The 13,533-nt window shown below is 43.4% G+C and overlaps 1 protein-coding gene across 2 annotated transcripts in view; it reads left to right on the top strand.

Annotated features, from left to right (window-relative positions):
• The window catches only part of WDR19 (WD repeat domain 19), a 740,406-nt gene that overhangs the window by 279,870 nt on the left and 447,003 nt on the right, over positions 1–13,533 (top strand). For both annotated transcript variants that reach the window (XM_078678329.1, XM_078678328.1), the window contains one exon: positions 9,441–9,587. In XM_078678329.1, the coding sequence (XP_078534455.1) occupies positions 9,441–9,587 (147 nt within the window). The remainder of the gene's footprint in view (positions 1–9,440; positions 9,588–13,533) is intronic.

Genomic DNA, 13,533 nt, shown 5'->3' with positions numbered 1-13,533 from the left:
AACATCTGAAGAGCTGCTCCTTCTTAGTGAGGAAGTTCTAATCCACACCGTGAATAGCTGTTACTGTGCAAGGAGATTCCCAGTGATAAAGCTTGCCACCTATGGTGGGTGAGGGAATTCATCCTTAAAAAGGAATATCCCCGATAAGCTCGGTTACATTCTTTCTGTACCTCCCTAAGACCCAGGTGTTTTTGTGTGTGATAGTATAGGTGCTTGGTAGAACTGCCAGAGGGATGACTTACACACATGTCCAGGGGAAGTAGTGGCTTTGCCATAGCTTTCAATGGCAAAGTCAGGCTAGCAGTGCTTGACTGTGCTATCAGTCTGCAGTGGCTGGCTTTGGGACTTCTTTTACTTGGAGGACCTCCAGGGTGGCACAATCGGTGTTGCAAGCCCTAGGATACCCCTCTAACTTACATGACCTGGGTGCAAGGGTACCATTTACTAGGGACTTTCAGGTACGTTAGCCATTTCCAATTGTGTATAGCCAATTCGAAATACACTTTAGGGTCAGGGCACTGAGGTCAGGTTAGCAGGCCTCAATTCACTCTCAGAGTCATAAAATTAGCAGCATCAGTCGAAATAGTTGGAGGTGACCATACAAAAAGAGGCATTTCCTTCCACCACTCTTTTAGCACTTCTGTCTGAATATCTACTTTTACATACCCAGGTGAAATTACATGTGTGATGCACAAACATTGTTTAGAGTACACCCAATTATAATGCCTATTCAATGTATCTTTGTGAACCATGAACATGTCATACATACAAACATTAAAACCTGCTATAGGTGCCGGTCTACTTTACTCATGGAGAACGTTTTGTGAATCTGCCCATTTCCAGATGGAACACTGGAAATCTGCTGCTTTCAAGTACACTTCTGCTGTATCTAAAGAGAGTCCATTCCCTGTTTAGGCACTAGGCAGGAGAAAGAGTGGTGTGTCTTTATCTCCTGGGAACTGGGGGGATATCCCACACAAGTGAGTTTTACCAGATTGTACCGGTCCTGTTTATCTGGTGTCTGTAGGAGTTAAAGGATTAAGTCTGAGTCAAAGCTCCTCCTGAGTTAGAGGGGAATGCATAGCCTGCAAAGGTGAGGGGGGGGTCTTATGAGATGGCCAAGGACCGGTAGCCAGCACTTTCCACTCCATAGTAAGCTATGGACAGGGCTGAGTGAAGGGTACAGCTTGGATAATGTGTAAGAAGGACTCCGGGAGAGGGTTTATTGATGGACTGTAAAAGTGAGAGCCCAGAGAATTACACCCTAAAAGTGCATCAAAAACCACCAAAGCATATGCGTACTTATTCTTACAGATTCCTTACCTTACGAATATCCTAGCGTTGATCATAAATACTCTTCAAGCAATTTCCTCCCAGCATCACCAGGTTTATAACACACAACTCCCAGATATGACTGGCATCAGCCTACATATAGCATGCCTCGCATTCTAGTCCAAATTCCTGACTTTCGAAGCCAAACCATTGTTGGTCTGGTGCTCCTATTTGGTCTTTACTGCTGATGAACATTTGTTGCCACTTCATGGTCAAATGATATCTCCTAAGGTGTATGGGTTGAAACCTTTTTGCCAATGCTGCGAGACACGTTTCTTTTTAACCCCCATGACATATGCATGTGGTGATTGGGGCCAGAACATGATCCTTAATTCATGGAGTTGTGTGGTTCATTGTATTTGAAGGATTTAAGGGAGTGGAAGGGCAAGCTGTTCCTGACTAGGACCTGTAAGCAGACCCCTAAAGGGTCCTTATGTCCCATCAAGTCCCTAGATTAAAGCAGACCTCCAATGGGGTTTCCCATAAAAAAAACAAAAAGATATGCAGGAAAAAGGTCCTGCTCAGATCTTACCATTCACCAAACCACACCTTCATGTTCCTCTTTGAAGTTGGCTCCACTTCTAAAAAAGCTCTGACTAGAGTTTCTGCCTATGTCAGCTGATGCTTATAATGTGGAGTTTTTTTTGTCTGACTATGCTAGACGTACTCACGTCTGGCCCACCTCCATGCAGGCTCCCTCAAATTCCCAAGGTGTGACATGTCCTGAAGGGTTGCTGCTTTTGATGGCTTTCTCCTTATTGCCTCCCAGCTCTGTGCTGTTCCAGGCTTTGTTCTCATCACTGCATCTTTGCGGACCTGGCCACGCCACTATTGGTGCTTGTCAGCTAAACTTTCATGGTGCTTTTGATGTCTTCTCTCAAGTCAATGTCTCCAATGGCCAAGTTGCACCCTTCTTCGTTCATTTTGCTTCTTCATCATTTGTGATACACAGAAAGTCCAGGCATCCATTGAAAACCAACCATTGGTGGAATCCCTAACAGAGATTTGCCCGCATAGATTAGCTTTTTGTCTTAGTCTTGGATACTGTAGGTACCAAACATGGAGTTCCAGGGTGCTGAGGAGGATTAACCGGAGCCTATAACTTCCTTCCTCCACATTATACTGATGCTGGCCTAAATATCTGGACCGCCTGTATGCAAGCAGTGTGGACACACACCCGAGGAGGACATTCATTACCCTTCAGGTCCTTTTTTTCCTAAATGGTTTGCTTATTCACCACTATAGTGCACAAAGCTGCAGAATTACTTGAGTTGCTTCTGCCAGCAGTTGAAACACATTCAAATTTCCTGACAGAAATCTTGAAACTATCTTCCAAGACTCTCAAAACGCTTCTTCCCCTTTAATGAAATACAGTTTGACTCTGTTTTAGTAGCTTAGGAGAAACCTTTTTGAGCCTATTTTCCATAAACAGATGGCACACCACCACAGGCCTGCACTGGCCTACTCATAATTTCTGTCACCCCAAACCTTACTAGACTGCCTGATAGTGCTGGCATCTTCTGTAAAGCTGAATCTAAATGCTTTCCCCACACTGCCAGACTTTGAATCCTAATTCCTAGATGTCATGAAATGGAAGTTCTTTGCGTCAGAGAGCCTTTCTCTGCATATAACACCTGTGTCTTGGAGAGAGAGAGATGTCCACACCCCCTGGAGAATAGCATTTTGGCTACCAATAGCCTTCCTGAACTTATAAAGGGTACAGTATCCCCAGTTAGTCCATGATGGGCTTGATGCCTCCAAACAGATACTGAAATATGGCCTTGATGCTGCTGGTACAGTGGCATACTTTAAGTCCACAGGAATGGTCTTTGGCAGGCATGGCTGACTGCTCACTGCTGACTTCTCCAGAGACATGCAGACTTCCTTCATAAACATACCCATTTATGGAAAAAGACTGTTCGTGGAGAAGGCAGACTCTTCCTTGGAGTGTTTTAAACAAACACGGCCTTAGCACCTACCTTTTAACCAGCAATGCTTTGGCGATCATCCATTGATTTTGGAGGAGAGGTTCATGCCCTGCTACAGAGGGGAACAATAGAAATGTTCCCCAAAAGAGAGATGAGCAGAATTTTATGCTTGCTACTTTCTTGTCCTTCAAGGGCGTGCGTCTCATGGTTTGAAAATGGTGTCCCCAAGACAGGTCCTTTTGGGATACAGCTACCAGGACTGGGTGACTCTCCTGGGCGCCGACCTTTGCATCCAAGTCATACCAGCCCTAGCATCACTTCATAGAGTGCTCTCAGCACTGCCAATTTATGGTGCTGCATTTAGGCCTGATGACTACACCTCATGTTTTCACCAAGGTGTTGGCGGTGGTGGTCGTTTTCCACAGCAGATCATGAATCCCCATATTGCTGTACTTCGAATACAGGCTGCAGAAGGCAAGTGCATCAGAAAACACACTTTTCTTCAATGCAGCGCCACCTCTTCATTGGAGCAAACCTAGACTTAGTCTGTGTGAGGACCTTTCCCTCACTTCAGAGGATCCTGCACATTCGGGATATGATCATAATGTTCCAGACTCAAACAGTTCTACCTGGTCTGAAAGTGCTCCCTCACTTGGGCTTCATGGCCTTGTGTAGCGTACTTGTTTCTCATGTCCGGTAGAGGGTGATGTTTCTCCAATGGTGTCTCCCGAGTTAGTGTTCACAGCACCAAGTCAGTCTTTCTGCCACCTTGAGGATATCTATGGTGGTGCTTTGGGCTCTGGAATAGTGGATGTTACCCTCCAATCTTACAATAAGTAGGCAGTTTTGTCCTTCCTTGACACAAACTAATGTGGTGATGTGTTTCCTCCTGAGGCTTGGCTGGTCACCTGATGGACATTATGGTTCACAGTCTTTGGCCACTTGCATAACAGCACATGCACATACAGATGCTGGAGGTGCAGGCCATCTGCCTTTCCTTGAAGGCCGTTCTACCCTGTGTTATGGGTCCGGTGGTGCAGGTTCTCTTGGACAACACTATAGCGGCCTAATATCTGGACATGCAAGTGGTAATCGTATTGAAGACTCCTTCTTCTGAGGCCTTACATCTGTGGCAGTCATTCCTGGAGAATTGGATTTTTCCTTTGAACAGGTCAGGATTGGAAGACCACTAGGAACTTCATTCCAAGGTGGCAAAAATTATAATTTCACACATAGAGTACACTTGCATTGGCCTGTTTGTGTAGCTCAACAAGACCTGTCTGTTGACCTTTGTACTCTGCTGTCCACTATACCTCTTTCTGGAACAAGGCTTTCTACATGAGTTCCCCCCATCCTGCTTCTATATATTCTCAACTTCCAAACAGAGTAAATACTCTGTCATATGAGGGCAATCATGCCTTCCAGCTCAGTCCTTGGACGTTAATGCTCTATATGTTAAGATTGGCCCAGGTCAGCCGAATGTCTTTGATCTACCTTTATAGGTATTAGATGCTATCTTTACTAGGAAGTCCTCCACCTTGTCAATTTATGCTGGCTGTTGGGACATGTTTGGTGTTGGTGTAATGCAAAATAAATTGGGTCCTTTTGTTGCTCATCTGTCTGATTTTTTTTCTGCTTTCTTCCCTTGCAGCATTTTAGTTTCTACTGTTGCTGTTGAGTGCTACCTGGCTGCCTTATCTTCTCTTTCTTTAACTCCCTGATCAGCTTTCTTTCTTCAAGTCTCCTTCGTTGGCCAATTTTTAAGGATTTGTTGTTTCTTCTACTTTTACTCTTCTACTGCAGTTGAGAAGAGCATGACTTCCTCATTCATTTTCGTTCAAAGTGTATACTAGCCCCGCTGAGTGTTTACCAAAGTCATGACAGTAGTGGCAACTCATTTGAGACGTAAGTCCATTTCCATCTACCCCTACCTGCACAACTGGTTGATCAAAGCCAATTCTCCCTCTTTGGTGTACAGAGAGCTTGTTGGTTACAATCACCCTTTTGTAGTTTCTTGTTCCATCTCAGATGATTTGGTACCTATGAGCAGTCTTGGATACCTGTCTTATGAAGGTATTTCTCCCTTCAGAGAAGATATGGTCCATTCAAGAGATTCTGTTGCTTTTAAGGCAACTATTTCTGGCCATCCAAGTCTGTTCTGCATCCTAGTCCTGCAGACTTATCTGAAGATGCAGTCCCTTTACTGAGATCTCAACGCCCAGTGGAATCTGTTCTTTGGAAACTTGAAGGACACAATTTGTCTCAGTATTCAAGTGTTAGGACTGTGCAAAACACCTTCCAAAGGTAGAAGGGGGAGCAGTTTCATCCTCCTTGGCTGGAATTGATTTTGGTGACAAATGCAAGTCTTCTGGGTTGTGGTGCTCACTTTCAAGATCCAACGTTCAATTTCTTGTGGTCAAACTAAAAGAATCTGCCATAATGGTTTTGGACATAGGTGTCTAACATTAAATGTCTTTCTACCACTGCTTCAGTTAAGCATGTGCTTGTATTCTGTGAAAACCTCAATACTATTTTGTACCCAAACAAGCAAGAGGGTCTGGGTTCTTGTCCTCTATGCTTGGAAACCCCAAGTCTCCTACAGTTGTGTTTAGATTGGACTGTCAGCTGTTCATCTGGTGGGGAAGGAGAATGAGATCGTGCCTGTCTGAGAAGGACGACACTAATGACTCATGAGTCACACAGTGGTGGATTTTTGCATATAGATGATTTTGCCACAAAAACAAGTCACTTGGTTTCCGGTTGTGCTCAATCAATCAGGGCGCTTGTAGAGTGCAGCTAATCACTTGTAAGGGTATCAAAGCGGTGGAGGGGATTCGGGGGGGATGTCTGCAGTTCATTCGAAAAGCCAGGTCTTGATGTCTTTCCTAAATTGACGCAGTGACAGGGATTGCCTGAGATGCAGAGGCAGGGAGTTCCAGCTCTTTGCTGTGAGGTAGAAGAAGGATCTTCCTCCAGCCGAGTTCTTGCAGATCCGTTGGATTGGCAGAGTGGAGATGTTGGTCGGTGTTTAGAAGGAGAGGCGGTGATTGAGATATTTGGGTCTGGTGTTGTGGAGGGCTTTGTAGGGGACGTGGGGAGTTTGAAGCTGATTTATTTGTTGAACAGGAGCCATTGAGGATCTCTCAGGTTACTGAAGACGTGGCTGCTGCGGGAAATGTCCAGGATAAGTCTGGCAGACGAGCTCTGAATGCATTGGAATTTATTTTGGAATTTTTGGGTGGTGCCGGAGTAGAGGGCATTGCCGTAGTCCAGCTTGCTACTGACGAGCGCCTGGGTGACCATTCTCCTGGACTTATGGAGATCTACTTGAAGATCGTCTGAAGCAAGCAGAGCATGTGGAAGCAGGAGCATGTGGAATTGATTTGGTGATTCATAGAGAGTGAGGAGTTGAGGATGATGCCAATTGCATGTGTGGTCAGTGGGTGTGGGTGGGGGGGGCTCCAAGTGCTGCTGGCCACCAGGAGTCGTCCCATGCGGAGGAAGTGGAGCCCAAGAGTTTCCATGGGGGCATTTTGGGAGATGCATTCTACCTGGAAAGGTAGTTTCATCTGCTTTATGATTCCTGAAGAAGAAAAAGATGTTTAGTTGGCAGCACGTAGGCTATTGATACAGGCAGTGTGTGCCAGTAGGTGGTCTTTGTTTGTTGCTTGGTGTGTAGTAATTATTCTCTGAATCTCATGTGAGCACAAGTTATTTTATTTAATTGTTCCAGCTTTCATTTAAAAGTGGTGTCGACAAATAATATGACTTCCCCTTTTGAGCCAACACGTTCCTATGATCTAAAGTTTCTCTTAAGGCCATTGCTTTATTTTGGTACTGATCACTTCTGCTAGGCCAATTGAGCTTTATCTGCTTCTCTTCCTTTAACAGTGTTCCAGAAAAATAGAATAGTGCTTCAGGTCAAACCTTTTTTTATTAACCCAAGTTTGTGTCAGAGTTGCATGCATCATAGTTTAGTTCATTGCCTGCTTTCTTGTTTCAATCCCATCCTAACCAGGATGAGGAGAGGCTTCATAAGTTGAATCATAAAAGAGCTTTGCGTTTTTATATCCAATGAACATGGGATTTTCAGAACAGTGTTAATTTATTTATGTCCTTTAAATGATTATTGGCAGGATATGCTGTTAGAAAGCAGATTATTTGTCGTAGAAGGTTGTTTGCTGTCATGCTCATTTTTGAACTATTTAAGAGCGCTCCTGCATAGGGATGTGGGTCTCATTCCTCGGGGGCATCTCTGCAACTTTAGCTCTTTTGAGGGATGTTCACATGAACTTTATTTCCAACGCTACCGTCTGGTTCTTTCGTCTCTCTTTCTCAAAATGATTGTCTGGAGATGGGATAGGTTGTCTATCTCAGTCTCAGTTTAGTAAGGCAGTTTTACAGTCCTCTTGGACTAGCTTGGTCTCTGTCCTGGTCTTTCCTCCTTTGCTTTAGGAATGAGGTTTTGGGAGTGTTTAAGTCAGCATTCTCGGCAGTTAATATCTATTCGAAGAACAAGTTAGTTACATTTGGTAACATTATTTCTGATAATATGATTACTTCTGCAGGTTTCTTGCGTGCTCCCATCCTCCCTGCCTTTATTATATTTAAGTTTTGTGCTCCATCATTTTACATACTTATGTTATCTGATGCATGCCAAATAGATGGAACTAACTGCATAGGCATACATGGTGTCTTTTATGGTTATGAATTTCCCTACCAGTTGAGTTGTAAGACACCGCTGAAATAGCGTTGCTATCTCCAATGACTCCGGTGAAGGGGAGGTCCATGAAAAAAATTCCATGTCTCATTTCCCGCTTGGTAATGGGAGCAATCTATGTGAGTAGACCTGCCCATCAGAAACAATTGTACCAACGGTATGTAACCTGTTCATCAAATTAGTATTCCTTCCCAAGTTTCTTTTAATCCCTTTAAAACTGTCATGATCACAATAAATCTTTTTCAGATGTAAGTGGCTCAAGTTTGTTTAATTGTATGGCCATGAGGAGTACCAGAAGTTCCTATGAGCAAATATGTTAATTAGAAAAAGTACTATTTGGCATCTCAATCCTCTGGAAGCTAATCTCATAACTAATAAGTAGGACAGTAAAAAAAACGGTGTTTCAAAGACATTGATTATTAATTCATCTGATGTACTTATTTACCTGTAACTTTCACAAGAAGTTGATTGGACTTCAGCTAGGGGGACTTGAGGAAAGAACTTCTAACACCTTGGGAAATAACTATCTTGGTGTGACACCACCTAATTGAATGTAATTGTTTGTATAGAATGTTCTTTATTGAGTCCCAGTTGTGGCGTGATAAATGGGATACATGTTGTCACACTAAGCAAGGTGATTTCATGCATCATATTACAGCGTTTTTCAACCTTTTTGGCAGAAGGTCTCTTAGAAGTTTGTCTGTAGTTCTATGATTACACTTGCACCAAGCTGAGGTTTTGGATGCAAACATACATACTAAAACATTTATCCACCTAGTCGTCTTCTTTTTTAAAAGATGCACTGTGCAGAATTGGCACCATAAGGATGTGTCTGCTATTAGGAAATGATCCCAGAGAATGGATAAGCATATGTTTATTGAAGGCACGATATTCGAGAACTGTGGCTGCCCCCAGAATCATAAACACTATTAGTCCCCTTGATGCCCCATTTTCATAACAATACCTCCTGTGAATACAGCGGCTTGCGTCTTTTAGAAGTTGTATACCTTTAGGATGATACCTTGTATTTTCATTATGTTTGTTACATGCTGTCTTTCACTGCAGTGATGGTGGTAATCTGACTGTAGAGCTGCCTTCTTGAGAGTTTGTTATTCAGATCCTGATTTCTTTGTATCAACATGATCTTAATAATGTGTTCTCTTATTGGTAGCACTTTTTCATGAAATGCTGGTGGAACCCTTCCTTCTCAAAAGTGTTTATTTTGGATGTAGCTGTAGGCCAGAGTATTTCTCAATACTGTAAGAATGTTTATAGTAATAGCTCCTTTCGCTTCTCCCACAATGTTCTGACTCTTCTGTTTGAGTGTCATTGGATGTTAATAACATGCAGCATTTCAGAATGCCATGGTAATTTATATGGGATTAAATATTAAAAATGAACCGAAAAACTGTTGCCACAGTGGTCTTTTGATGAATTGAAACTGTGTTTGTTTTGTACAGATACAAGGAAGCAGCTGTTGCTTATGAAAATGCTAAAGACTGGGACAACCTCATCCGCATTCATCTCGATCACCTTAATAATCCAGAAAAGGCTGTTGGTATAGTAAGGGAAACTCAGTCTCTTGATGGAGCCAAAATGGTAGCGAGGTAACTGATATTTGATATAGTCACTGAATGTTTTAGGAAATATATTTATGTGCTTTTTGTATACATGTTTCTTAATCTGACTGTAAATTCAACCTACTATTGATGCTGTAGTCCTTTAATTTCTTTAGAAACATTATTCATCCAAAGGGAAAAGTCGCGGCCTCAATTTGCTCAACCACATTATGCATATGGTGGAGTAAAATTCAGCCGTTAGATACTTCTCTGAATTTAGCTTGTTCCTTCATTAATTGGTGAATTCTTTTATCACCATACTCTAAATTCGGTCCTTAATGTTACTTTACTTGTATTGTTTGAAGTCTGAGTTCACAAGAATAGCAAGATAAATGTGGCTTCAGTTTCTAAATCAAAAGTTGATTTGTCTGTAAACATATTTGCACATTGGAACAAAAGATTTTTTTCTTTCAATACTAAATTTCAACCACAAAGTTTGATCAAGGAGAAGCTACAGTTATCCCATTTATGCCATGCTTCCTACCCATTACCCTAGCATGTTACACTTTGGATATCATTGTCCTCTTCAAGTAGCTGGCCAGTGACTTAAAGACCATTTTAATTGTCTTGGCACTTTGCTACATCAAAGTAGTTTGATCCTTTCAAACTCTCATACGTTGGTAATCTCAAGTCGCTCCGTTCTATAGTGATTTCTTACTTTGGTTCCCCTGCCTCCTTGGTACTTGCAACTACAGAGCTAAGCCTAGAGTTCCTACAGATAATGTCGACACCTGTAATGTATATTCTACTATAAGGTAACAATGCTGCCAGTCTCTTAGAATTGACTTATATCCTCAACTGCACAAATATTTATTCTGCACTGAGCCTTCTCTTGGTATACTTGATTCCACCACCTACAAACATCATCGGATCACTCGGCAATAAAAATACTTTTCAAGCTTACCATTCCCAACCACTCGGGCCCTAAACCCTCTAATAAATACGTTGAATCCAGAGCCTGGAAAAGCATAGTAGCGGAGGATATACACAGCCTCCTAACATCTACTGACACCCCATCTCCCACGAACCTGGATCACGCTACTAAAGCCTCCTCAAAGTGGCTAGAAGAACAGGGGCTTATTCCCTGTTCTTCTAGCCCCCTTAAAAACAGTTTGACTCCATGGAACAAAACCCTCCGCACCTTGGTATTCACAGGAGCTCAAAGACCAGAAACCTATCTGTAAACACCTAGAAAGAAACTGGAGAAAGTGTTACAAGGACAAAGACAAAAAGGAATATAAAGTAAGTTTAGCTCAATATAAACAGATGCTGCAAAACACTAAACAAAAATACTACACGGACAAGATCCTTGAGGCCAAAAACTCGCCCAGAGTACTTTTCAAAACTATAAATTTCCTTGCCCAACCTACAGCCCCTGCTATCCCGGCAAGCCAAGACCTATGCAATAAAATTGCTAAATTCTTCTTTGATAAAGTTAATGTCATCTTCTCAACTTTTTTAGATTCATCCAATGGAATGACATCTGACCCCGCTACCCGCCCAAGGACAGACTCAAATAAAAAGTCTAATCACAAACTTACCTGTTTCAGCCCCCTCTCTGAAGGGGACACTTACAATCTCTTTGTTAAAACCAAATCAGTTTCCCCCAATGACCCTTGCCCGATAGAGGTATTAAAACTAGCTGGGCACACTGTGGCATGTAAACTCACTTCTATCTTTAACCTTATGTACAAAGATGGATACTTTCCAAGGGACTGGAAACGGGCTTCGATTCTGCCACTACTAAAAAAAAAACAACCTGGATCCCACTGACGCTAATAACTTCAGGCCCATTTCTAGACTTCCCCTTCCAGCAGAAATAATAGAGAAAGATATGATAATCAGCTTAACCAGTTTCTTAAACTTGCTCAGGCGCTTGACCCCACCCAACTATGGATTTAGAGAAAGCCATAGTACGGAAACAGCTCTGTTCAAGGCACTTTGTTTTTGTCTTGGAAGAGTCTTTGTCTGTTGGATGACTCCTCTTGTAGATCGTAGTGCGCATGGACATCGACTCCATTTTCAGATTGTTTTTTTCCACCATCGGGCTTGGATGTGTTTATCGTTCGGTCCTATTATCCATCTCTTTTCGACTTCCAGTCCTACAACATACCATCGGTATCGTCTTTGACAGTAATTCAGTTACCCGCGTCGAAGAAAGGCTTGCGCTTCTCAAATCCAGCGTTTGTCGGGCCCAACTGCGCCACTGGGCCTTTGGCTCATGGAAAGAATACCCTTCAAGAAGTGCCCTCAGTGTGGACACAAATTTCCTCACACTGATCTTCATGAGGTTTGCAATCTGTGCTTGTCTCCAGAGCACGAGAGTCGCGACTGTGAGGCCTGCGCTTCATTCCAGTCCAAGAAGACCATCAGGGACCGTCGAGCTCGAAGAGTCATTCATGGCGTAGTCATCTTCATCAACACCAGACCTCATCATAGACGAGTCTCCGATCGAAGTAGAGTCCGAAGAACAACAGCAGGACGACATCGTTTCCGAAGCAGAGAATCTAGCTTCCGGAGCCGAGGATCAATCAGAAGGCGACTATCTTCTTCCAGCTGGTCAACAGGTCGTTTGTACAAGCATCGACCCTGTTCACCCCCCATACCGGAACAGGCTTCGGTTCCACCTCCACCTCCAGGTCCAGGTGCACACCGACCAAAACCTTCCGACGCCCCGCCTTCTGGCTCGGCAACGAAGATTCCAATGAAGCCTCCAGTCGACTCAGGCTCGAGTCGGTCGGTCTGTCGGTCCCGACAAGCAAAAGGTTCTCAAACCAAAATTAACCCCGGCACCGAAGCAGCCATCGGTACCGAAATTGGTCGAGCCGAAAACAAGTTCAGCACCGAAAAACTTTCCCAAGTCTACCGAACCGAAGACAACTCCGGTTCCGAAAAAAGTCGACCCGAAGCCTGCTTCGGCATCAAAACACACTTCGGCTCCGATGGTCGATGATTCCAAACGCACTTGGGAACAACAATTCCGGATCCAAAAAGCGCAGACCCGAGAAAGAAGCATGATACCAAGTCTTCGGAACCGAAGCCAAAATCTGCTCCAAAGACAATAGACACTGTGAAACCTAAGCATTTCGGTCCCAAAAAGGATAAATCGGCACAGAAAAAGGATTTTTCAGCAGAAGAGCTTTTCCACCCAGACCCAAAGCAAAAAACACTTCGTATTAATCCAAAGACTGGACATGTCATTACAGTGCCTAAAAAGAGGAAAATGGACTATCCCAAACCACCTCCAGTTCCTCTCAAAAAGCATGCACAAACTTCCCCCTTAAGAATTCCTTCACCATTGATAGAGATGCCAACAGATATTTCTCCTGTACACTCACCATTCAGCACACATAGCCCTATACCACAGGATGATGATGATGAAGACAATTATTCACAGGGGGTAGAAAGTGAGCATCACAAAATTTCTGGGCCATCAGATTATCCCTGGGAGGATTATAATGCGCCAGATGCACCAGATCTGCCACAAGATGACGCATACCCTTCTAGACCATCTCCCCCAGATGACACTATTGGGTTTACACAGCTCATTCACAGAGCAGCCACTTTTCATGGAGTAGATTTACACACAGACCCAGTGGAAGAGGACTTCCTCATGGATACACTATTTTCATCACATAAAACCACTACCACATTACCAATACTTAGTGGAGTGGTGAGACATGCACCAGAGGTATTCAAAGACCCCGCCAGAGCCAGGGTAACCCCAGACTGGAAAAAAAGTATAAAGCTGCTCCAACCGACCCAGCATACATCAAAGGTCAACCAACTGCCATTGGACTCATTAGAGGTATCAAATGCGAGGAAAAGAGCTAACTCGCAAACAACAGAGCATCTCCACCCCCTGATAAAGAGTCCAAGCTTTCAGATGCTTCAGGGAAACGCACCATCTCACAAGCAGCCAATGTCTGGAGAA

Source organism: Lissotriton helveticus, chromosome 2_2 (assembly GCF_964261635.1).
Source record: "Lissotriton helveticus chromosome 2_2, aLisHel1.1, whole genome shotgun sequence".
Lineage (NCBI taxonomy): Eukaryota > Metazoa > Chordata > Amphibia > Caudata > Salamandridae > Lissotriton > Lissotriton helveticus.
Note: the sequence above shows the minus strand (reverse complement) of the source record. Positions and strands in the feature narration are given on the sequence as shown.